The following is a 24,478-nucleotide window of genomic DNA, read 5'->3' as shown; positions in this document are numbered from 1 at the left end:
TTGCGTTTGTCCTGAAAGCGGTGAAGCATAACACCAGAAAGGCAGCTCAAGCACGGTTCAAGTAGAGAGAACGATCTGGATCCAACACTTTTGTGCATAAATATGCGTAACCGTGCGTGATTTGTAAAGCCACACCCCATAGCGAACGCCAAACCAGAGCGGAAGGCAGCTGTCCTGAACTGATACTAATTCAATTAAGTTCACCAAGCGCCTTCCCGAGGAGGACTGCATCACCATAAACCTGCCGCGTGAAATGCACAAGTTGCCGGACCCGAAAGTTGCACAAGTTGCCCCGTTTGTTAAACAAGCACCGAGATTTCCCGCAAACAGTGTGTCTATGCATGTCGGCAGGTTGTTTGCCAGGCTCTGTTAATTGTTTGAAATATGTACTTAAATATGCAGAACACTTTAGTTGGAGCAAATTCATTCGTCGCTTCAGTTTGCACAACAGTTCCGGAACATCCTATCTTCTGTTCCAATCTAAGCAAAGCGAGAACTAGAGCTCCGTTCCATTCACCTACGCAAAAAAAAACCCCGGAACTGAATCCTTTTCCCAGCGTAGGAGTTGCTCGGCAAACGGTAAAAGAAAACCCATTATAGTAAAGTGAATATTTGATAAGCTCTCACCTTTCCACCGAAACGCATCCGTAGAGAAAGGAAGCGACGACGCCACTCCGTCCCAAAAAGGGCTCGACGATGACCCCGCAGGGTCAGGGAAGTTAGTAAGTTAAGTTCTTTTGGACGGCGAAAGATTTGCCGGTCAGAAAGAAGGTATAGTTATCAAGCATAACTTCCAAGCTATAATAGAGGCTATGGAGCCAACATACCACCAACCACCAACAAGAGCAACAACAACAACAAAAAAAGCCAGCCCGGAAACTGAAGGACACTATCACCGACAAAAAACTATCATACACACACACACACACACGAGGCACAACATTTCTCAAAGTTACGCCCGGGAGCAGCAGCCAAAAAGCTGCTGTTTCGAAGGTCGCTCGGAAAGGTAAAAGTTTGAAGTGAACTTTTGTAAACTATGGCCGTATGCGGCAGCGCAAAAGCCGTCCCTGGCTCTTCGGCCGAGCGATAGGTTTCGAAGAAAGTGTCCGGTTGCGGAAGAGTTTGGTTGCAGTGATCGCGCAGTGACCGGTTGGTGCTGCAAGAAAGTTTGACTCGGAAGTTGGGAGTTTGCATAAGGGTTTTGTTAATGGAGTTCGGCCTAGAGAGCTGTGCCTGAGGGCTTTGCTGTTGAAACATTTTACACAAATCCACTCCTTATCAGTGGAAGGAACTGGTGCGGATACTTCCCGTCCAGCATCAATTCCTGAACAGGATGATTAAAAGGCTTAACGAATTTTTTGGGAACCAACAATCAATAACGTTCAAAATCTATCAAATTGCAATTAATAACAATTTCCCCATCAACGAGGAGATTACCATGTACTAATGTCTCTGTTTTTTTTTGTAAATCCCTCATTCGCTTATCATTTGCATAGTATCCTCTGCCCTCTGTGTGCTGTCCCATCAGGCCCATCCATCACACTCGATGGTAGTTTAATGAAGTAGAGACATTTGTAGCCCATGGCACGATGGTGCCCGATGACTTCGACAACGTCCACCTAGTCAGTTGGATAGAGCCTCGGTCCTGGTCTGCGCAAGGTACGCGCCCAGCAGCAAGAGCCGCACACCAGGACCAGATGCAAATTATGGCTTCACTTTGCCTTCTCTAAACCCCAGCCAACGTGGCCCGCAAACAACCGACTAATAAACAAATAATAATAGCACAATTTTATGAACCACCCATCCCACCATAAAACCATTTGCTCTCTCTCTCTCTATTCCTCTTCAGCTCTCTATTCCGCTGTCCAATTCCTGCATTATCCTTGCCCAGAAGGTGTTGTTCACCAGCAATGGCGGTTGATAATGCCACACCATCGTGTTTGTGTGTTCGACGCGAACGAACGCGCGTTCGCGTACAACCTCCTCACGGCAGGGTTTTATGATGCGCACAAAATGCTTTTCCACCCGTAGCGATGACCCGGGTAGGGCGAATGCGGCCGCGACGGACGCCAGTGATAATAGAAATTCAATTCGCTATAATTATTTGCTAATTTGCATATTTATCCCGGATTATCAGCCACAGGACGGTTCGAAGGCGTTCTCCAATGGCACAAACAACCGGCGCGATTTGACATAGTGCCATGGGTTTTCCATTTGGGAATGGAAATTCCACCACACACTCTCTCTCTCCTTTTGTCTCTCTGCATTCGATGTAATTGACAGTGTAAAGGAGCGCTGAATGGGTTGCAAAGGGCGCGTAAAAAGTGTCTCGGGCTCGCTGTTCCATCCTACATTGTTGTTAATTGCAGGGGGCAAATAGCGCGTGGCCGTAGTGCCGAATTAAACTTGCGCCATTCAGACCTGCAGCAGCCATAGAGCGAGGGGAAGGCTCTCACCAAACCGCCCGCCATTCGAGCGGGAATTATTCCAGTTCACGGATTAGGTGTTAAATGAAGTGAGCTTGTGTGAAGCTTCATCTGTTCAGCGCCCCTTTTCTGAATGCATTTGTGTTTATTAATTTTGAATTTTAAACAAACAGGCTGCTGCTGCTTATTGCATAGAGAAATAGATTTTGCGCGGAAAACATAATTTAAACAAAAACGCTCTACAATGCCATTTTGCAATTGCATATTCATTTATGGCAATACGGCGCCTTGGGACTCGTGTTCCCCAAAGGGGGAGGAATGCGAGCGTTGTGAGGCACCACAAACACCCATAAACGGACAACGGGATGCGCTATTTAGGTGTGTGTGTGTGTGTGTGTGTGTGTGTGTGTGTGTGTGTGTGTGTGTGTGTGTGTGTGTGTGTGTGTGTGTGTGTGTGTGTGTGTGTGTGTGTGTGTGTGTGTGTGTGTGTGTGTGTGTGTGTGGGTGTGTGTGGGTGTGTGTGTGTGTGTGTGGTGCAATTTATTTGGAAAAGTAAAACCCCGAGAGAAGAATGCGGCAATGCTATCACAAATCGCAATCTAATTTGCACGCAATTTGGTGCCTTTTGGGAGCAAAAATGGACCCAAAATTGCCACAACAGGAGAGGAATATGATTATTTACCCACTTCCGTTTGAAAGGGCTGAAGTCTGATGATTATCATGTTGATTATTTATTACCTTTGGAGTATAACCTTTTTTATTGAATTGTTTTTAAATTATTATATTAAAATGAGATTTTTAAAATGATTTTTTGTCTTTGAATGTTGACTAGTCATACGGAAATACATCAAAACAGGAACTCCATCTCCTACCCTACCTAAAGCAAGTATCTTTCATCAACCTAACACCATACAGTGCTGTGCCATCTATCTCGACAGCGAAATGAACATTCGCCGTCCGTCGTTGACAGTACCCAATAATGCCCGTTCCCTCTCCGGAAGAACGTGAGATGCACACGAAAATTGATTTATTGCCTCCAATGCGACGGGCAGCAGCGAGCCCAGCAACCGGCTAATAAACACCAATTCAAATTCTGTACCGTTTTTTCTCCCTTTCTTCATCCGCTACGATGCGCGGACATGAACTTACGGGCTTGGCTGGCTGGCTGTGTGTTCTAGCAACGATGAGCCCGTGCGGTGGTCCTACACAAAATCCGCGCGCTAAAGCCAAGCTTCAACACGACCCACAGAGTACGGGGACGTACAAGCACGCCCTGATGGAAACTGTCATCCGAAGATGGAAAGCAGCTCATCATCATCATCATCCTACTCCTACTCATCGTGATATTGTATCCGGTACCCCAGCGCACAGCAGCACACGAGAGCGTTACTGCAGCGAGCAAGATACGAAGGATCAGCTAATTCAGCAACGACACCAGAAGTATAGAAGTACACAAACAACAGTGAGAGAGAGAGTGCATACTGCACTGCAAGCTGCTGAAGTGATTATTCCTGGGACAACGACTGACGGCGGCGCCGAGCAGAGTCGTTCAACAACATCGCATCCAAACGCGTTTTATCCGTGCACGCTCGCGTAACAATAGCACAAGCCGGGGGAAGGATTTTCCTAGACCTTCGGACCAACACAACCAGCGGGCTAATATTCATCAATTAGTCGTGGGGATTGTCGGTGGTGGGTACACAGCGGTTCGATTCGTTTGCGGTACACGCACCAGAACCCGACGTAGAGGAGCCTCCACAACGGCTGATGAATTGCTTTTTATTGCTTCCTATCCAGAACGCAGACCGACCTCCCAAAGTCCAGCGGAAGAGTTATGGGCTTTTATTTTTTGGTGGAGTAGGCAGTTTGCTTGTCGCTTATGAGAACTTTTTTTTGTATTATGGGAGCTACTACCAGGCCCACAAGACCAGTAGACAAGCACCAGTCAGTGTGAAAGGGCTTTTCGAACACGGGCAAAGGGTAGAACATGTGTTTTCCGTAGCCTTTCCATTAAGCGGGCATGACGATCACGACCGTCCAGGGAAAGCGCCAAAACCAACGCCTATAACAACTTGCCCACCACCGACATTGTCACCCCACGGAAGGGTGCTCGGTGGGTCGATGAAAAGCGACGTCGTGATACGCGAGAAGGCTATTTTTTCGCCTTAAACCGTCATGTTTCCTGTTTTTTTTTTTTTTTCAGGGAAGGACACAAACTGTTTTGGAGAACGTCTGATGAGCTGCTGCTGGCACACGACAAACCGGAGGCAGGAAATTTATTGGAGGTTTTCAGTTTTTCACCCAAACCCCAACCAGAACGCTGGTCAAGCACATTCCTGTGCACGCTGCTTCTGCGCAACGGAGTGTTTTGTGTGTGTGGAAAAGGGTGTCCCAATCTCAGAAAAGAACAGTAAGCGGAGGGGTGGTAGTCAAACATAACCAGAAATGTCCACGTCCCTCAGTGCACAAGAGAATGGAGGACATTCATGAGCAACTTTTACAGCGACACCAGGCCCCTCCAGGACACACCAATTCCACTTCCAATATCTCAGTCCCTGTACTAAAGAGGATTGTAGTAACTTCACACTTTGCCCCTCTCCACATTGATTCTTATCAACGCTGAGTTCTGAGCACGCTTTCGCGCGATTCCGAACGGTTGATCCGCGTTTAATGCGCACACACACACCCGCCGACCAAATCTCGCCCAAAAAACACTTATGCGCGAACGGACAGCAGCAACCACCCGCGCGGCACACAAATGGTTTAATACGATTGCGAAAAGACCATGTCGTCAACGGCGGTGGCAGTGGCGGCGGCGTCGTTGTCATGTAAGGACCGGGAGGGCGCCAACCACACAACACACAAATGTGCGACGACAACGGCCGGTAGCAGCGGTTGAATGAAATTATTCAAATTGAATTGCTGACATTCTCGCGCTCGCCGTGCACGCTGCTGCTGTGCGCGTCCGTCAGCCAGAAGTAGTCGCCGACCCTGAGGAAGACCTGCAGCACTAAAGCGGAGACACAGACACATATTAACCCACCCGAGGAGTGCGAAGACCGTTCAATTCCGTTATGCTAATCGCGCGCTGTGTTGTCGAGACAGAGAAGGGAAAGAACGTACAACATGGCGAAAATTTGTTGCAAGTTGCTGGAGTTTGATTTAGAAATGGGGCGCGCGCAATCGTTAATAGATCGTCAAAGTTCACGGAAAGAGACAGACGGCAGACATGTGCGTTTAAACTGATGGGAGCTCCAGCACAGTGCCGTCACAATTCCGTCCAGCTTCGAGCGCTTCATGGGAATGTGTAAATCCCAATTGCTGAATAAATGGCGTATATTCCCATGCTGGAAAGCGTATGCCAGCGCGAAATGGAATGCTCTTTAGGAAGCATAAGGAAGAAGGGTAACAAAGTAGAGTAGAATAAGAGGAACATATTGGCAAAAGACTCATTCCAGACAATCTGGTCTTTCAACACATTTTATGACAAATTGTTTCCAAACACACAACACGTACTCTTCGCGCGTTCTTTCCAGCACGATTTGGGCGTTTTCAAAAAGGCATCACATTAGCTTAAACTTTATAGGCCGCACAAACTTTCGCATACAAATTGAGCCACACCACACCAACAAAGCAAATCACACAAATTACACCTCTTATCTACCCCGCCGCCACTGCTTCGTTTATTCATTTCCTTTCTAAACGCGATCGCCAAAGGAACTCCAATATCCAATTTCCGATAACAGCAGCGGCCACCGGTTGTGGTTGTTGTGTCACAAATAAATCCGTCCAGAAGCCAACCATCAACACCCGCTACGTGTCCGTTGTATGAAATGAACTCCCATTCCCCAACTACACACCTATGCTCCCTTTGGCCCCCTTTTTTTGGCATAAAGGGCTTTGCATACTACACCTTCGTTGCCCGTGTGTGCTACCCTCTGTTTGTTGAGCGCAAGGGACCGATAAAAAAGAGCTAATCAAATCGCAATCCAACACCTTCACGATAACGCACCTATCGAACTAAATCGATTTAATCGCAGGGAGGGAGACTGAAAGCAAAGGACACTCCCAAAGCACACCATAACGGTGTTTGACGGTGCCCCCACTTACTAAGCGTGTGGCGTGCTTTTTAGCGATTACTACTCACCTATCCAGCATGGGTTTGGCACTATCGAACCTATCACAGGAAGCGATGGATTAGGAGAGGGTTTTAATTCCCAAACAGAGTGTGATTTGTTTACACCCCAATCGGACCGTCCAAGGTCTTATCAGTTCGTCAGTATCATCATTATCCCCTTGTCAAAAGGGTTATGAGAATCGCAGTTGACCTTACTAGACAATGCTGGTTCGTCTCCACAAGCACAACAGCTCTTTGACATGTTCGTGTCATTGAAGAGTGTAGTTTATCAAATGCAGAAAGATATGCTTTAGACAACTCTCAACATATCTCCAATGTCTGGTGTGCTAATGCCGATATCGACAGGTGTCACGAACAACAAAGCTTTCCGTTGATGAGCTAAGCACCATTTCAGCTTTAATTTCTACCCGCCGTTCAAGAAGCTTCTCAACATGTCCCAACCAGAACGCGTCCAACATTGGCCGATTGTTTCATGTGCGGAATGTACTGGCGACAAGTCATACCATGCATGCTCTGCCGGAATTTCAATTCGCAAAAGAGACTTTACTTCAAAACGGGCAATATTCCATCCCTGTCGTTTACAATGATATCTTATATTTGTTTTGGCTTAGTGCCAACGGAAATGTCTCTCTTCTTCTGTCTCTCTCTCTCTCTCTCTTTCAAACAATTTTTAGCAAAGATAAGTCCTCCCCCAAATCCAACCAATGTGTGTTGTGATAACAGTAAGTTATCACGTTTCTGATAGCAGTGCAAGCATTGATTTAGCACTCGGTCCCACAAATCCAAGCCCTCTGAGCTGAGATTTGATCGATTTATTGCTGCCGTTTGATCGGCAACACCACCCATTCCAAGCTGGCATTGTGGCAGCTGCATCGATGTGGAGGAATTTGCTTTCAACCGGCCCGCTTGTCACATAGAAAGGAAAAGCAGAAGAAAGAAAAAACAAACGAAAAGACCTTCTACCATAAAGGGAAATAGCAGCCGGGCGAATAGAGAAATAACAACATAAAATTGTCATAAGACAACAATTTCCAGTCCAAGCAAAGGGGAAGGGAGAGCTTCGCTTTACCATACACGTTTGGCATAATGGCATAAATTATCAGTCAACCAAACAACAACACTATCACACACACCAAGCAGACCAAACACACAAAATCAAGGGATGCCGAAAAAGGAGATGGTGGTGGTGGTGATGGTGGCCGAAGAAATAATATTGAAACAACATCAATCATCTGATTTGCATTGAAAACAAGACATCGGTATGGGATCGATGACGGCCTGTTAGAACGTGGTGGTGGGGTTTGATTGACTTTAGGACGCATTCGGAACAACATGCTGGAAGAATTTAAAGCTTGTGCCACACACGACGATTGCGGTCCTTCAGATGGAGTGATTTGATTCTGGGTCCGACCAAACCAAACATTGTCCTATTGCTACTGTGCCAAAGACAAACATGACACACCACCATTCAGAGACTTTTAAGGAGCCGATGATACTTTTGGACTGATTTCCACTACAAGAATTCTTACATGCCGTCATCCACCCGTCAACCTCTCGGTGTGTGTGTGTGTGTGTGTGTTTTGCTGTGATGATACTTCTCAACACCTCAAAGACTCGCGTTATCACAATGGACAGCAGAACCAGTGACTGAATCTGCGAGCTTCGACGTAATGCGCTTGTGCTCCAGCAGCAGGCGTTACGGCGTCACAAACCATGATGATAAGCGCACAGTCTACCGGGGTGCTCTTCCACCAAACTAAGCAAAGCCAGACGAAATACAGAAAAAAACGAGTCAAGAAACAGGCTGTAAACGGTGGGACAGCAATACTTTTCCTAATCAAACTCCGACGCCGCTGCCGCCGAGGGGTTACGAAAACTTATCGGAACCTTCCCGGGAGGTGAGTGCGACCGGGTTTTGCTGTTGCTGTTGTTTCGCCGAATTTGGGCCAGCCGGGTTCATCGAAATTCGCGAAACCGCAAACTCACCCACTGTCCCTGAATACTGCGTTGCACCGGGGCCAGAGTGTAGTGCCACAGCAAAGACGCAGCTTTTATTGGCATGATTTGCTCAATCACAAGCGCCCAAACAAACAAACAAACAACAACGACGACGACGACCAGCGGAAAGCAGCAACAGTGGTTGTCGTCCAAGTGTGTTTCGAGAGAGAGAGAGAGGCGGCGCGATTTTAATGGACCACGGGGATCCGGTTCGGTATTCATGGCGACACAGGTTTATGTGTTTGATTAAAATTTTAATTTCCAACCTTTTCTAGAAACCTTTTTTTCTCGCGGAGAAGAGGAGAATGAGAGATATAGAGGGGTGGAATTTCGTTCGTTTTGATACTTTGATGTGACACTAGCACACCAAAGTGGGCATTGGTTTTGGAGATGGAGATTTAATAATATTCTCTTTGGAGTTGGTAAGATAACCATTGGCGACGTTGTAAGAGCATTAGAAACAACATTGGAAGACATGTTTTGAAGCTCAGAATATGGTTGAAACCTTGACGAGAAGATCAGAAGACTGTAGAGAAGGAATTCTCAGGTCCTCACATTTCAATTCGTTCCAAATCAGCAAGAGATGTTGAAGTTCTCAGTCTGACGTCTGATAACGTTCTTGAATATAAGAATTTTGATTCCCGACTAATTCTATAATTTAGATTCCATGAATCTTCTACCCACGTTATGACTCATGGAGCTTCAACTTCACTAAACTTAAAACAAAACATTCACCACCTAAGGACGTGTGCTGGGAGAACACATTCCAGGAAGTAAAGCTAAGAATACGGTTGAAGCTATCCCAAAATACTCTTTTCGGAAGATCACAAGACATCAGAAATCCCAAATCCTCATGCTTTAATTCTTCTGAAGCTCAAGATCCGCAAAAAGATGCTGTAGAGTTATTTTTAGTCGTCAGAATCAGAAATCAGAATTCCTACTGAGAATCAATTCTTCTCCAAAATCTCAACTGTACTGTAACTGAATCTTCGACCCACAGAATGAAGCTTCATCTTCACTAAACCCGAACTATCGCAACTCACGGCCTGGGTACGTGTACACGTGTAGGACTGCTTCCAGAAAATATTAACCACACATTCCTAATCAATCACTTTACCATCACCATCGTCGCTGATAAGAAATCCCTTCTCGGAGAATGGGAGGGTGCCGCGGTGTAAAACCGCGCGCAAATGTCGGCTAGGCGCGCTGATTCATACGCACAAACACATCCTGCTACTGCTGTTGCATCTTCAACACTGCTAAATAGTCATGATGATCGACACGCGTAACAGCCCTTATCACGTCACGGAGCTCTCGTCGAACAAACAATCAGCTGGTTGTTGCTTGCTCCGGTTGCTACAAAATCCGGTGCAGAACGGATTTAGATGTAAGCGTTGTATTCCAGTGACACGAAACCGCTTCTTCGTGCAAACTCCATCCCAAAATGTAAGGATGTGCTGGACGCTGGCAGCGAGATTTGGTTTTCTGAAGTCCTACGCGTAAACGCGTTGTTGCGTAGGACAAACAGCGGTACGGCGTTTTGGAGGCGAGATGTTTCCGTGTAAAGAGACAACGACGGTTATGCCAACGCAAAACTTGTTTACCGCAGCTTGGCCGTTGGGATTCAAACCACCATCACCTGCAAGACCCGGCAAGAAGATGAGCTTTGTGCCGTGCAAAATAGACTCGCCGTCGTGTACTGCCTGCCCGTGTGTATCGGGCAAAACCCCATCGATGGCAGCGACAACCTGACGCCGGGGACGTCTGCCTGGAATCTGCCACCCTACACCCCGTCCCTGCTGCTGCTGCTGCTGCGAGGAAGAGCTGCGTACACACAGTGGTGCGCAAAACTGGTTCGTCCTCCTCCGCCTTTTCAAGGCATACTACTGGACGGACTCTGCGCGCAAGGAAGACTTTCGAATTGTTTGCTCGGCGTGCCTCGGTGTGATCCGTTTGCGTGACTGTACTACTACGGCGGCGGCGACGACATCTCTGCCGTCCAGTCCAGTTTGTGCACCGTTGCAATATCCCGGTGTTGCCTTTTTTGGAGGACAAACACAGTCGCACTCGCAAGCCCAAATTTGCGGGGGACTATATGGTCCTCCGATCGGGAGCGTTCGCTTTTTTTTGGTACGCGCGTCCCATTTCTGGACAATTCTTGCCAACGCTCCCAAAGGGAGAGAATAACCCCTTTCACCAGAGACAGAGCTCACGACAAACGGGCCCACATAGCGCACCCGTCCTTCAACGAGCCAGGCCGCAGCCTTCGCGCAAAAGTAATGCTCACAAGCAAGTTATGCATTATGCACCACCAGCACACCACCGCCATCGCACACCAGCCATCGATCAGAATGGGCAAGCTAAAGGGCCCGGTCGGGCAGCACGCCCTTGCCGCTGGTTAAATGATATTTAGCTGATCCGCTACCCGATTATCACCTGCAACCGTCGCCAGCGCGATCCCAACATGGCTAATTACTTCATTTTATTACCATTTGTTACCCATTCCCCAACGCTCGGATCAGATCGAAGTGGCAGTAGCAGACAGTGGAGCAATAACGTACGAATGGGAAGGGGGACAACTTGATCATTACCACATTTACCCTTTCTCCCAGCCTACCAGCCAGCGCATGTTGCCAAGAGAAGAGAAGACTGGTACAAACAAAACGATCGAACACAGACGACGACCAAACCAATCGGGGGGCATTCTCATGTGGAGCAAAACTCGTACGCGCTCGGCGCTCATACAGAGAGCAGACAAATATTCAAACCACACCAACACAAATCGACGAACCGTTTAGGCTCGGAAAAGGCGCACACACATGGGTGACAATCAAATGCTTGATGGTCTGCTCCTTCCCAGCCCCTCCAAAAAAAAATACCGCAAATGAGGAAATATGATACATTTCCATCGGTTTGCCCAAAAAAGGGCAGCTTAAGGGCCCGCAAGCAATGGTGCACCAATGGTAAGCTTCCACATGGCTAAAGGTTGATTATTATAAATGTCGTTCTGTGGTTAAATTCGATGAGCAGACGACGGCTTTTGGGGGGAGAAGTGTGATTTATGTTGTGAATTCCTTACGGGGCAGATAAAAAGAACGGGTGAAGAACTGTTTAACGGTACTGGATGGTTTGAACATTTTGGATGAAAAGCATTGAGAGGGAATTAAAGCTTGCACGGCTAATACATTGATTGAGACTCTGATTGATGCAGAAAGCAATGTCCTGATTTATGATTGAGAAATGTTTGTAAAATTAAGCACTTTTGCTATTTTGGAATGTTTAATGGTATCCAATTAATGTCTATTCGTATCAATAGAACGCTAAATTGTATATGGAAATGAATAATTTGTCTTTTGTAATGTTAAAACTCAGCAATTATTATTTTTTGGAGGGTTAGGCCTACAAAAGCTTACATTCATTACATTTTATCTAATTTTGTTTCTCAAAATTTCAGATTTAAGGCTTACTTAATGCCTGAAAGCTTGTCTCTTAATTTGAAGACAATACTCAAACTTAAAACTGTCAAAAAATATTCTTTTCGGTCAAATCGAACGATTTACTCAAAGAAACATTGAATAATCCTTTCAAGGAAACTAACCTGTTTAGCGTGTTGTGAATCACGCAAACTGATAATTTCAGAGTGATTTTTATATCTGTATCACTTCATCTGTCATTTTGTTTGTTTGTTTGTTTGTTTCCGTTGTGTTTGAATTGTGGTGCGCAAACGTAATTGTACAGCCACTTTCACAAACTCGATCGAATTCGGGAACGATCGTAGCGATCAAGATCTATTAAGGAGTACAGGTCGATGCAAAGCCCGTTGCTAGGTTGCCCTTTTTAGCTCGCTTTTGACAGTTTCATGAAAAACCACCACCACCAACAAACAGTGAATAGTTAACGCGGAAAAGTGGACGAATTTACTGTTAGGAAGATTATATTGGTTAAATTTCTTGCGTTCAATAACTTCTGGAGAATAAAGGGGAAGTTATTGCAGTCTACTCTGTGTTCAGAAACATTGATACACTTTTTCATTGCTTGCCAACTGTCCTGCTAGAAGAACGAAAAATTTAACAGGCATAAAACAGCACAGTAGATGTTCCAACTAGGTAACAGAAGTCCTATTTATTTTCATTCAAACATTGAGAGTAAAATGAAACACTCAATCGACACACACACTGGTACAATACGCATACTGTCCTTTGCTTATAACCCGGCGACGACTAATAAAAGAGATCCTTGGATTGTATGTAATATTCCAATTGGATTCTAATTCTTATAATTTTCTAAAAAAGAAATAAGTGTAAAATGCTGAAAAAACCCTCAATGTTCAAATTAACTGTCAAAATTTTCCCCTGGCTGTCTGTCAATTCGATGCGTTTAGGGTAATTTCTTCTTCTTCCCATCAACCTAAAGAGAAGAAGAAGAATTTACTCTAAACGCATCGACCTGTTCTCTTTCAAAGACCTTGGTAGCGATTGTAAAAATGACATAAAATTGTGGTTTCCTTGGATGTTTTTTTTTTAACATTTTGCCATATTGTACGCAAGACTTAGCAGGATACTCATGAAATAAATTAAAGCAACCGTTGTATCTAGGCAACTGCAACAATCGTTCCACTTCGATCGAGTTTGGGAAAGTGGCTGAATAACTGAAAGAGCTAACGTGCAATTTGAAGATACAATTTCAACGCCTGCTTTAATTTTACACACAAAAAAAACCGTTTAAAAAGTGTACTTTTCCGTCAAATCGAACGATTAAATTCAAGAAAAACAGATATCATTTTCCGGGTATTTTTACCCCCAAAACAACATTTCAATGTGAATCGCTTTATAATTCGAAATCAACATCATTAACCGTATTGCAGACAGCATCTAAATTTGTGTCCTCGAGACTCCCAAAACGAGAACTAACCCATTTCCCCGTCAAGCAATGCTCTCCCATGTTCAATCCCATGTTGCGTCTGACGGCGGGCACAAGAAAGGAGTGCAGGGAAGAGGACATGCTTTGCTCATTTGTCTTTTGTCACCTTCACCAACCAATGGCACCTCATCAAAGCCACCAAGGCGCGCAATCGCGCGTTTCGAACGCGAACCCGGGGTTTTATATTAAACTCGCCGAAATGATGGAGTTTTGTGTGAGCCGCACGATTTGTTTCCCCCCGCCCTCACCACCACCACCACCCCCGTTTCTGCACAACAAAACGTGTGACAACATAAAACACAACATATGCGCAGCATCAGGGGACCCGCCGCCGCGGGTCGGCTGGTCGGCTTAAAACCTGCTCCGAAAAAGCGTGTAACTTCTTACCTCCCCCCTACTCCCCCCTCCGTTCCCTGGCACATGGCAAACGGCTTCCTTCCCAAAAAAGGCAACTGCTGTTTGACTTTGCAATTATTCAACCCTCTATTCAAGCGAAACCAAAACCAACTAGCACCGAGGGAAAGAGAGAGAGAGAGAGAGAGAGAGAGAGAAGCCGCGTGTGTGTGTCCATGTTATTTCGTGGTTCGAAGGAAACCGGCTTCACCCCGACCAGGCGGAGGGGTTATCGATCTCGGGTGCGTCTTGTTGTACTGTAAGCCTCAGCGCGTCTTGTCTTTGCGCCTTCTCTTGCGTCTGGCCCATCATCCATCAACCTCATCATGCGGCTGGCGTCAATCGGCCCCCATGCCTTCACCCACCTTCTCCTCCCCCCACTCACTGGCTTACCTTGACTGGCGTAACATTTTGTAAACATTAGCGAAAACAGTGTCGCCATGCACACGATTAGATTCCGGCGTGCCATGCTGCTGCTGCTGCTACTACTGGGTGGCGGCCGCTGACGGACGCATCTGCTGCAGCTGTCGTCGTTGCTAGGCGATGATGCTGGCGGTGATGATGATGATGATGATGATGATGCACTATTGTTGCAGCCACTTCCGGCGTGATGCTGCATCGTAGCTGCACCGCCGAAGGGCTTCATGCTGCTGCACTAATTGCAATCGACACTCACGATGGGCGCATAAACGCAGGCGAAATAGGGCACAACCAAGGGCACACACACACACACATACACACAAAACACACACACGAGCACACACAAATATTACACACACAGAGAAACCGCGCTAATCTGCACAACCGCACAATCGAGTTGGAAATTTTATTTCTTCTTTTCTGATAAACACACTTGTTGGCTCAACCCAACCAGCCGAGCTGCACCATTTCTTCCTCACACTAGCAAACTGAACGACATCACTTTTTTGAATTTTAGTTCTTTTTTTTTATTTTTCGAAAATTCTGTTATAATTCTTCTAACAACGAAAAAACAGAGCGTTGCGGCACCACACCTTGCTGTTCCTAGTTCACAAACACAACTGGCCCCGCAACGTTTCTCAACCAATCTCCTCAGAGCGCATGAGGAGACGCTGCTTTTCTTCTCCTTTTAACGCCGCCGCATCAAAACATTTCGTCACAGCGCGTACCGGGCGCAGGCAAGCACACTTTCAAAACTTTATCAATGAAATCGGCTGCCGGTGGTAAAGGTGAGCAATTTTTTTGTTTTTCGTTCTATTTGCCGGAACTTTTGCGTAGCTTCTGGGCACGAAAACCGGATTGAGATTTCGGCTCACAGCGAGAAAAAAATACGGGATACAAGCGAACGGAGCCGCTGCTGCTTGCTTGTTGATCGATTGAGCGTGTGCGTGGAAGGTTCTGCACGAAAGCCACACGGAGCACACACTGGTCACAAAAGGCGCACACACTATGCGGTATAGAATTAGTTAACTATTTCGAGAGCGATTAATGGCTAGGCAGAAAAATGCATTGGTAAAACGCTTTTCGACGTGCTCGTTCACCACCACCAAGCCAGGGACGCGTTCGGGCGTGCGTCCGCTCTCGCTGCGTGCTGGAACAACAATAGAAAAAGGTAGCGTCGTCCAGTTGACAGATGGCCCGTTTGACAGCTCCCAACTGACGGATTCGAAGGCGATAGAGAAAGAAGATAGTGTGTATACGGTTATCTCGCTCTTTCTATTTGATTGCTGATTCCCAAAGAACAAAATTGAAAAAGGAAATGATACGCGTCGTAAATTTAATTAACCTACGGCTTTTTATGCAGCTTTCAAGGCAAAGAACAAAAATTAACTGAAAACAATAATTTAATGATTGGCCTGGGAATAAAATAATTAAACAAAAAATTGAGCGTAAAAAATGTGTAGTCCCAAGTGCCACAAATACACTAAACGACCACTAAACGGGTTCTAAACGGCTAAAGCTCACAACCTAAACGGAATATGGAAAGACTTCGTTTAGCAGACGGTGAACGACTGATGCATTCTAAAAATAGCAAAAAAAGCTGATGGCGCCATCTGTTGGAGCGATACCCAATCAGTGGAGCGCTTTCCTCGCTTTGAGAGCTTTCTCCTTCCCTGTGTACTGGTGTATGTTTTAGCATTGAAGTTATGCATAGCTAGAACTAGAACTGCGATACAACTGTTTATATGGTAAACTCCAATGTGAACCATTTGTACAGAAGAAAGTGAGATTTGAATAATGGTCGATGGTGTTAATACCCCTGTATCTGACCACACAACCTGACCTGAATTCAGATAGATTTTTGCTCGGAAAGTTATACAGGGTTTTCCATTCCAATTAACAACTGTCCACAGTCAACTAGCAATCCTCGATTTGAAAAACACGATTGTCTACCACTTACAAACAAGTCAAGCCGTTTTTGGTACACTGTCCATTTCAATTTCACAATTGTCGTCTTCGAAAACACACGTCAGATGCGGCACGGGTTGTTTTGGTTTTGGCTGGAACGTGTATCACTTGAAGTTGAGAAAGCTGAGCAACATGGACATGTTAGGCAGTTTTATCTATATTTTAATTTTTAATACAATGCAAAAATTTGTACATTAATCAGTGCTTTTACTGGTAGCAAATGAAAAAAAAATTACAACGTCCCAAAATAACTTAAAAACTGTAACGCTCCAATAATAACTAAAACCAAAAGATAAAACTGCTTAGCATGTCCATATTGCTCAACTTTTTCATATTCTCATATTCAATCAAGACCTGTTTACAGCATGGTTCAATTCTTATACACAAGTGATACACGTTCCAGCCAAAACCAAAACAACCCGTGCCGCATCTGACGTGTGTTTTCGAAGACGACAATTGTGAAATTGAAATGGACAGTGTACCAAAAACGGCTTGACTTGTTTGTAAGTGGTAGACAATCGTGTTTTTCAAATCGAGGATTGCTAGTTGACTGTGGACAGTTGTTAATTGGAATGGAAAACCCTGTAAGCCTACATCTCAAATAGCCAAATTTGCTTAAGCAGCTAATTTTGGGAAGCTAATGATCGCTGTTTGAATTCGCCTTTTGTAGTAAATACAGAGTTTTCCATTCCAATTAACAACTGTCCACAGTCAACTAGCAATCCACGATTTGAAAAACACGATTGTCTATCACTTACAAACAAGTCAAGCCGTTTTTGGTACACTGTCCATTACAATTTCACAATTGTCGTCTTCGAAAACACACGTCAGATGCGGCACGGGTTGTTTTGGTTTTGGCTGAAACGTGTATCACTTGTGTATAAGAATTGAACCATGCTGTAAACAGGTCTTGATTGAATATGAGAATATGGCAAAGTTAAGCAATACCCAAGTGCCACAAATCCACTAAACGACCACTAAACGCCTTCTAAACGCCTCAAATTCTCTACCTAAACGGAATATAGAAAGACTTCGTTTAGCAGACGGCAAACGACTCATGCATTCTAAAAATAGCAAAAAAGCTGGTGGCGCCATCTGTTTGTGGGATACCCAACCTGTGGAGCTTCCTCGCTTGGAGGAGAGCTTTCTCATTTCCTCTGTACTGTTGTATGGTTTCGCATTGAAGTTATGCATCGCTAGAACTAGAACGGCGATACGATTGTTTAAATACTAAACTCCAACGGAAACCACCAGTACTGAAGCAAGTGAGATTTGAGTAATGGTCGTTGGTGTTGATACCCACGTATCTGACCACACGACCATTCATATAGATTTTTGCTTGGAAAGTTAGAAGGCTATATAGGTCATTATAAGATGAAACTTGTCGAAACACATTGCAAGAAAAGGATAGCAATATAATGATGAGTTGTAATACGCCATCTATTGATCAAACCAATGAAGCTGTGAAGCTTTCATTTTTTTCCTATGGATATTCAATTTTCCAGTCGTTTAAGCTTAATCTGTGGCGCTTGGGTATGGACATGCTAAGCAGTTTTATCATTTGGTTTTAGTTATTCTTGGAGCGTTACAGTTTTTAAGTTATTTTGGGACGTTGTAATTTTATTTTTTTTTTCATTTGCTACTAGTAAAAGCACTGACTAATGTACAAATTTTTGCATTGTATTCAAAATTAAAATACAGATAAAACTGCCTAACATGTCCATGTTGCTCAGCTTTCCCAACTTCAAGTGATACACGTTTCAGCCAAAACCAAAACAACCCGTGCCGCATCTGACGTGTATTTTCGAAGACGACAATTGTGAAATTGAAAGGGACAGTGTACCAAAACCGGCTTGACTTGTTTGTAAGTGGTAGACAATCTTGTTTTTCAAATCTAGGATTGCTAGTTGACTGTGGACAGTTGTTAATTGGAATAGAAAACCCTGTAAAACTGCATAACATGTCCATGTTGCTCAGCTTTCCCAAAACCAAAACAACCCGCGCCGCATCTGACGTGTGTTTTCGAAGACGACAATTGTGAAATTGAAATGAACAGTGTACCAAAAACGGCTTGACATGTTTGTAAGTGGTAGACAATCTTGTTTTTCAAATCGAGGATTGCTAGTTGACTGTGGACAGTTGGTAATTGGAATGGAAAACCCTGTAAGCTTAATCTGTGGCGCTTGGGTGGTCTAAACCGACCTTCGTTTGCCTTAATAAAAAATAGAAGGAACGCATATCGTTCCTCATAGTTAGACCTTAACATGGTAAAATGATATTGGTCTTAATTTTCTCATCCCTAGACACAACGATAACATTGCGTTCACTTTCAGCTTCATTCCATTAGTTTTGCGAAATATCTCGCCCCGAAAGTATTTACAGCGGTACGAGCGTAGTGTATGCTCGGCCAAACCGCTCTGTTGACATCGCAAATCAGTTTGACAGCAGAGCTCGCTCCCTCCAGAGCTGTCAAATTGGGCAAAACGCAAAATAACAATAATTAAAAGTCACTTTCCCAACAGGAAAAACGCACACACAAAATTTCTGCACTGAAAAGAACCTGCTAACAAGTAAAAAAAATATATCCATCGGGAGCTAAAACTTAAACTGCTCCCCGTAATCGATAACACTACTCAACTCTATCACCCCATATTATCGCAGCATTTATTTTCCACCAGGATCAGGTTTTTCCAGCATTGGAATTGGTCGTAACTGTGAGAGCCCCTTGGAAAAAGTGTCCATCTGCTTCCCTCATTTCCTCGGTGTCGTTTTTCACAATCTGGGTTCAAGCTTTTTCCACCCTTCGGCGTAGGTGGTGGTTGACCACTCGGGCGAAGGTGGATGTTTACGAAGCAAAAGCCACAATCATCTCACCACAATCACTGGTGGATTAAATGATAAGAAAGATTCTTCTCTTTTGCCCTAAATAGCCGTGAGTTAACCGTGCGTGCGTGTGTGTGTGTAGGAAAATCGTAACACAAACATGATCCGGATGCGGTCGGATGACTCCCATTGGAGTTGAATCATCACCACGAACAAAAAGGGCTAAAAAACTCGCCCTTCTGCGTTCCACACGTAAACCAGCCGGAGTTCCTTGGTGTGCCCTTTCCCGTGGACGATCGTGCTTCCCCTTGTGTGTGAGTGTGTGTGTGTGTTCGTACGTGATTGTAGGGCAAAAACAAAGGGCACTAGTTTGCTGCTGATAGCGACGTTGCACTCACAACAGCCTCCCCTGCCGGCAAACGTTACCAGAATGGCTTCCACGATGCAGCTGGAGTTCTCGCAGGCCATGTCCGACTTCAAGAACATGTTCCCGGACATGGACCGGGACGTGATCGAGGCGGTGCTGCGTGCGAACCAGGGAGCAGTCGATGCCACCATCGACCAGCTGCTAGCCATGAGCACGGACAATCAGGTAAGACGTTCGTTTCGCCCCTGCGACGCCCACTGATGCAATGCGATCTAATTTTAGAACGAAAAGCTGCGTCACGAGCTGGAAACGGACGGCAGCGTTGGACCACGGGCGGCCATAAATCAGGCCGCCGCCACCGAGCGTCCCCTTCTCGACCTGTCCAGCGACGAGCCGAGCGCCGGGTCGGACCGGTTTCTCTCCACCTCGCCGAACGCGGCGGCCGCCAGCTCGATCGTTGCGCAACAGCTGGGCGCTTCGCCAAAAGTACGCAAAGCGCCGGCGGGCGGCAGCGCGACCGCAAGCGCCACCAACAGTCCCCGGGCGCAGCAGCAGGCGCGAGGCGAAGCGGGCGCCGGCCATCCACCGACCCCGGCCACCATGAACCGGCGCTGGAACCCGCCGCTGGTGGGTCCGCTGCCGCCCACCTTTCTGCGGCTCGGCGGGGTGGCCGCCGTCGGTACGATCGGGCCGGACGGGCAGTACCGCAGCGCGGCCGAGTTCGACATGGGTGACGAGCAGTTCGCGATGATGCTGCAGAACGAGGAGTTTATGGCGGAGCTGCGCTGGAACCAGGAGTTTCTGTCCGCGCTCGAGAAGGACCACCAGGGCAAGGTGCAGGACGATGCCGCGTTCAAGGAGCGGTTGCGCCACATGGGCAAGGTGTCGCGCAAGAAGTTCGCCCAGCTGGCGCGCGTCTTCACGTGGCAGCGGGGCGGCAACAAGAAGGCTAGTGCGGTGCGGCATCCCGACTCGCTGCTGCTGCAGGAGGAGCACAGCGACGACGAGGCGGCCGAGCCGAAGCGGGTCGCGTCGGGTAAGAAGTAGAGCCCAGGGCTGTTGGATGCAAGCACGCTAGTAGGTTTAGGGCGCAAGTGAATCTCCAGAAAATGGTTTGTGCGCGGCTGTAGGAAGCGTGTCGCAACCGTTAGCAATCGATTTTAGAGTTTTTTAAATTATTAATTCTTACCCCGTAGTGTACACACACGCTCCTTCGCACACACACACACACGGGTAGCGCGTACTGATACTTCTCTGTACTAGGCAAATGAAGAGACTGTGTGTGTTTTTTCCTTCCCGTTTTCCCACTTTCTCTCTCTCTCTCTCTCTCTCTCTCTCTCTCTCTCTCTCTCTTCTCTCTATCTATCTCTTCTCTGCATTTCCATATCGCTCCCTTTGCCCGCTCGATAAGAAAACACGCGGGAAGGGTGAAAATGGTCTTCTATACAATGCAACATGGGTTGCAACTCACCTTTCTCCTCTACTGGGCCGCCCACCACGTAGCACGTTCGAGGAGGGGCACGAGATTAGGGCGGGAACAGAATATGAGACTGGGAAAGCATTTTTTTCAGCAACGTGAGAAAAGTGTGATACGAACGATGTGCAGTGGAGAGCTGGTTGTTCAATCGTGATCGGATTAATCTCTTCCGTCCTTTCTTCTAGGACAACATTTCCTTCTTCTCGTTTTTTATTTCTGTTTTAAAAGTTCTAAAAAACGATTATTTTATTATTTATTTGTACATAGTGAAAGAGTTTATTTATAAGCTTTGTTATGTTTTTTTTGTTTTGTTTGCCATTAAGAGACTTTAAGCCAGTAGCAAAATGGCTTCTCCTCCTCCTATTCTGCCTAGCTGGCGTCAAACAATCTAAGTTGCAATCGGGAGTTATCAAAGAAAATGAAAACGACCCCCCTCCCCATAAAAAGGTGTAAGAAAAGTATATATATTAATTTAATTAGTACTACTGCTTAGTGCTTAACCGTGCGTCGGCTGCCATCGATGCTGATTGACATAAGAAAGTTCATTTTGAAATTCGTTCGGTTTTAGCAGTTCTCTTTTCCCCCCGAATCATGAGCAAAATGCTTCAAAGAGGTTGAGTTAACACACCACCAGTATAATAAGAAGAAAAGAAGAAGAAAACTAAAGCAAACAACAACAAAAAGTGGAAGAAACAAAAAAGCGGAAACATTTACATGCATATTTAAAATAAAATATATATACACAAACAAACAAACAAAGCAAAACAAGCAAGCAAGCAAGCATATATACATAGATGGAAGCAATTAGGGTAAGAAGGGACGAGCGGGAAACAACCAAAAAAAAAAGAAGAAGAAGAAGAAAACTTGTGAATGCAACCAAGGTACTAGTCATAGAGCTACGAACGCGCGTAGAGATAAGGGCGAAAGCCACCCCCTTTGGCTACCCCACAACCACCACCACAATAACCACCACCAAAACAAACACACACACACACACATTTCAACGCAAACGATAGTGCAAAAAAAGAAAAGAAAAAATAACCGTTTAAAAAACAAAAAATCCTAACAAGCCGGATATGATACTAAACCGGGAGAAGCTTTTTGGTTTTGTCCATTGTTGCGTGTGACTGTTCGGTTCGGCATTTTGCATATATATATGTGTGTGTACCTCGCCCCCATATAAGTGTGTAGTGTATTGGAACAAAGGGGAAGTGTAGTTCCAAAGCACGCAAGCAATCTCAATGATAGAATCTAAGCTAGCAAGGGACAATTAATAATGTAATTTCACGTTCACTCGCAACTCGATACCAAATAACCTTATTTTTGCTGTGTGCTTTAACGCTTATGTTTAAGGATTATTGTATGGTAGGGATTTAGATTATGCTGGATAAGTGCCATTAGGTTCTGCTTGGGGACGGTTCAATTATGTTTTATTTCCCTATAATTAATTTATTCCTCAAACTTATCACATTCAAACCAAACCAACGCTCGCGAAGGGCTTCAACTATATTAAACCCGTCGGAAGAATCTGGCTAGAAAATTAAAAAAAAAAACCTATAAGCAAAACATAGTGTAACAGCAGTGCATACTAAACCGAAGAAGATACAGTGTATGGACCTCACTCTAATAGGATTGTGTTCTAGAAGCCAATCCTGTTGGCCGTGTTGAAACGACAGAGAAGTGAGTGAGAATTTCCCTCATAAAAAAAGTTATTACTATCCCACAAACACAAAAAAGCGAAAATGGATGAATCTCGTGCAAATAATCCAAACCAAACGCAAGCTTGAAGCGAGAGCTGCATTGCAGAAGTTAACCGCAGGAAGAACAGGGAGTCGAAAAAAGGGGGCAGAGGCGAGGAAAACAAAACGGGGGAAAATGGAAAACAAAACAAAATCCTGGGAAGGCAGAAATACATGTTACGATTATTTTAATCACCAAAAAACAACATCAATTGTGCCAACAATCTCTCCCCCACCCCTGTGCAACATTGTAGAGTAAACCGAAAATGGCGTTTATTTCGTGATCGTTTGTGCGAAAGCCTGTCCCGTCTGTCTGTCTGTATGACTGCACGAAGGTCAAACCGTTACCTTCCCACCGCGAAAAACACTAACAACAAAAAAGGCTACCGTGTGCCGATTGCCGTGCGTGCCAATCATTGCTGCCGCTTTTCCGTTACGATTTTCACCCGCGCGGCGCCCCTCACCAGTGAGCCTCCAGCATATCGACCACACGCTTGACAATGTTCGAATGGCTGGCGTACAGCTTCACCCCCTCGCCGACGTCCATCCAGCGGACCTGGGCCGCATCGTCGCCGGCGTGCAGCGGGAAGCGGCCCACGACCGAGCCCGACCCGTCGTGAAAGTTCACCGCCACCGTCTCCATCCACGCGCAGTCCGTGTTGCGCGGATCGTCCACGTAGCCCTTGTAAATCTCCGTCCCGGCGGCAAAGAACTGCTCCACCTCGCCCGCCATCTCGCCCGCATCGTTGTCCATCGTTTCCTCGAGAAACTCGCGCCGCAGCGTCGCGCTTACCTTCTCGCCCGGGTCGACCATGCCGCCCGGGATGGCCCACTCGCCACAGTCCTGCCGCTCGATGGCGCACATCTGCAGCACGCGCTTGCCACTGGCCGGGTGCACCAGCGGGTGGCCCTCGGGGCCGTCCGGCTTCCAGCGCGTTACGACCGGATCGGCCGCATGGTTCGGGCCCCAGCGGCCCAGCACACCGCGCCCCCGGATGCCGGTGCGGCCGAACGGGTTGAGCGGGCACCCGTCCCGGATCTCGTACGCCCCGATGAAGCTCACCCGATTGACCTTCCCGTCCAGCTCGTTCCAGTTCGGTTTGAATGAAGGATTATCTGGAAGCAAAAAAAAAAAAGGACACAATTATAGTTCACCTTGTCTTTTCGACCTTGACCCCAACCACCACGAAAGCTTACCAATATCCGGATCGGCCCACTCTTTCCCTTGGAGTACGGGCGATTCGTGCACCGGTGGCTGATAGTCGGCGTACGTTTGCGTCCAGAAGACGGACTCGTCCGGCACCGGGTACCGCCGGACGTCACTGTGCGGGTAGACGCTGTTCCGGCAGCGCGAGTGCTTGAATATTCCCGGTATGATCCGTGCCATCGCTCCGACACAATCGTCCGACACAGCACCGCTACTACCGCTGCCAGCGACGGCCGATAGCAATCTGCACGCGGTTTGTCGTACCGGGCCCGCCATCAGGATACTTCGCGGTGGTACTATTTATCCGCAGCGAACTACGTCCGTTACATAAGCGCAACTTCGGCGGTGCTGGAATCAATAGGAAAATAAATAACACCACCCCCCCCACCCTCGGACTGGGGCACGAAAACGAAACTTTTCCGAAGGATAATGCGATTCCGTGTTGATGAGAAACGATTTATGACGCGCCTGCTGGTTGGCACCGTGCCGCGCTGCCGGTGTTTCGGTACGTCCTTCTCACCTTCTCCGGTCGGCACGGTGGTTTGTTTACGTTTTGCGATGGCTTGCGTAGTCGTACCCTGTAAGGGTAGCGCTACGTCATG

The 24,478-nt window shown here is 46.3% G+C and overlaps 3 protein-coding genes across 5 annotated transcripts in view; 1 reads left to right on the top strand and 2 right to left on the bottom strand.

Annotated features, from left to right (window-relative positions):
• LOC121591582 (neogenin) overlaps window positions 1-15,448 on the bottom strand; it is a 115,758-nt gene extending 100,310 nt beyond the window's left edge. For both annotated transcript variants that reach the window (XM_041912275.1, XM_041912276.1), the window contains exon 1: window positions 14,269-15,448. In XM_041912275.1, coding sequence (XP_041768209.1) covers window positions 14,269-14,521 — 253 coding nt within the window. In that variant the 5' untranslated portion in view covers window positions 14,522-15,448. The remainder of the gene's footprint in view (window positions 1-14,268) is intronic.
• Window positions 15,449-18,741: 3,293 nt separating this feature from the next.
• LOC121592002 (CUE domain-containing protein 1) lies at window positions 18,742-21,580 on the top strand. 2 transcript variants are annotated; one of them, XM_041913156.1, is made up of 3 exons: window positions 18,742-18,833; window positions 19,194-19,678; window positions 19,736-21,580. In XM_041913156.1, the coding sequence occupies exons 2-3, from the start codon at window positions 19,517-19,519 to the stop codon at window positions 20,498-20,500; spliced, it is 927 nt and encodes a 308-aa protein (XP_041769090.1). In that variant the 5' UTR covers window positions 18,742-18,833; window positions 19,194-19,516; the 3' UTR covers window positions 20,501-21,580. The 2 variants fall into 2 exon arrangements, with proteins under 2 accessions (XP_041769090.1, XP_041769091.1); XM_041913157.1 differs by having other exon boundaries at window positions 18,784-18,833; window positions 18,925-19,678.
• Window positions 21,581-22,248: 668 nt separating this feature from the next.
• LOC121592001 (ADP-ribose pyrophosphatase, mitochondrial) lies at window positions 22,249-24,158 on the bottom strand. Its single transcript, XM_041913155.1, has 2 exons — window positions 23,867-24,158; window positions 22,249-23,785 (listed from the first exon to the last, which is right to left on the bottom strand). Exons 1-2 carry the CDS (start codon window positions 24,150-24,152, stop codon window positions 23,130-23,132), a joined length of 942 nt encoding a protein of 313 aa, XP_041769089.1. The 5' UTR covers window positions 24,153-24,158; the 3' UTR covers window positions 22,249-23,129.
• Window positions 24,159-24,478: the final 320 nt, after the last annotated feature.

The sequence above is a fragment of the Anopheles merus genome, chromosome 2L, assembly GCF_017562075.2.
Source record: "Anopheles merus strain MAF chromosome 2L, AmerM5.1, whole genome shotgun sequence".
Taxonomy (NCBI): domain Eukaryota; kingdom Metazoa; phylum Arthropoda; class Insecta; order Diptera; family Culicidae; genus Anopheles; species Anopheles merus.
Note: the sequence above shows the minus strand (reverse complement) of the source record. Positions and strands in the feature narration are given on the sequence as shown.

Excerpts from the sequence above, each read along its gene's own strand:
- LOC121592002 (XM_041913156.1), top strand. The coding sequence starts at position 19,517 with ATGGCTTCCACGATGCAGCTGGAGTTCTCGCAGGCCATGTCCGACTTC. Across the intron at positions 19,679-19,735 it reads CCATGAGCACGGACAATCAG|AACGAAAAGCTGCGTCACGA; the intron begins GTAAGACGTTCG and ends ATCTAATTTTAG.
- LOC121592001 (XM_041913155.1), bottom strand. The coding sequence starts at position 24,152 with ATGGCGGGCCCGGTACGACAAACCGCGTGCAGATTGCTATCGGCCGTC. Across the intron at positions 23,786-23,866 it reads GTGGGCCGATCCGGATATTG|ATAATCCTTCATTCAAACCG; the intron begins GTAAGCTTTCGT and ends TTTTGCTTCCAG.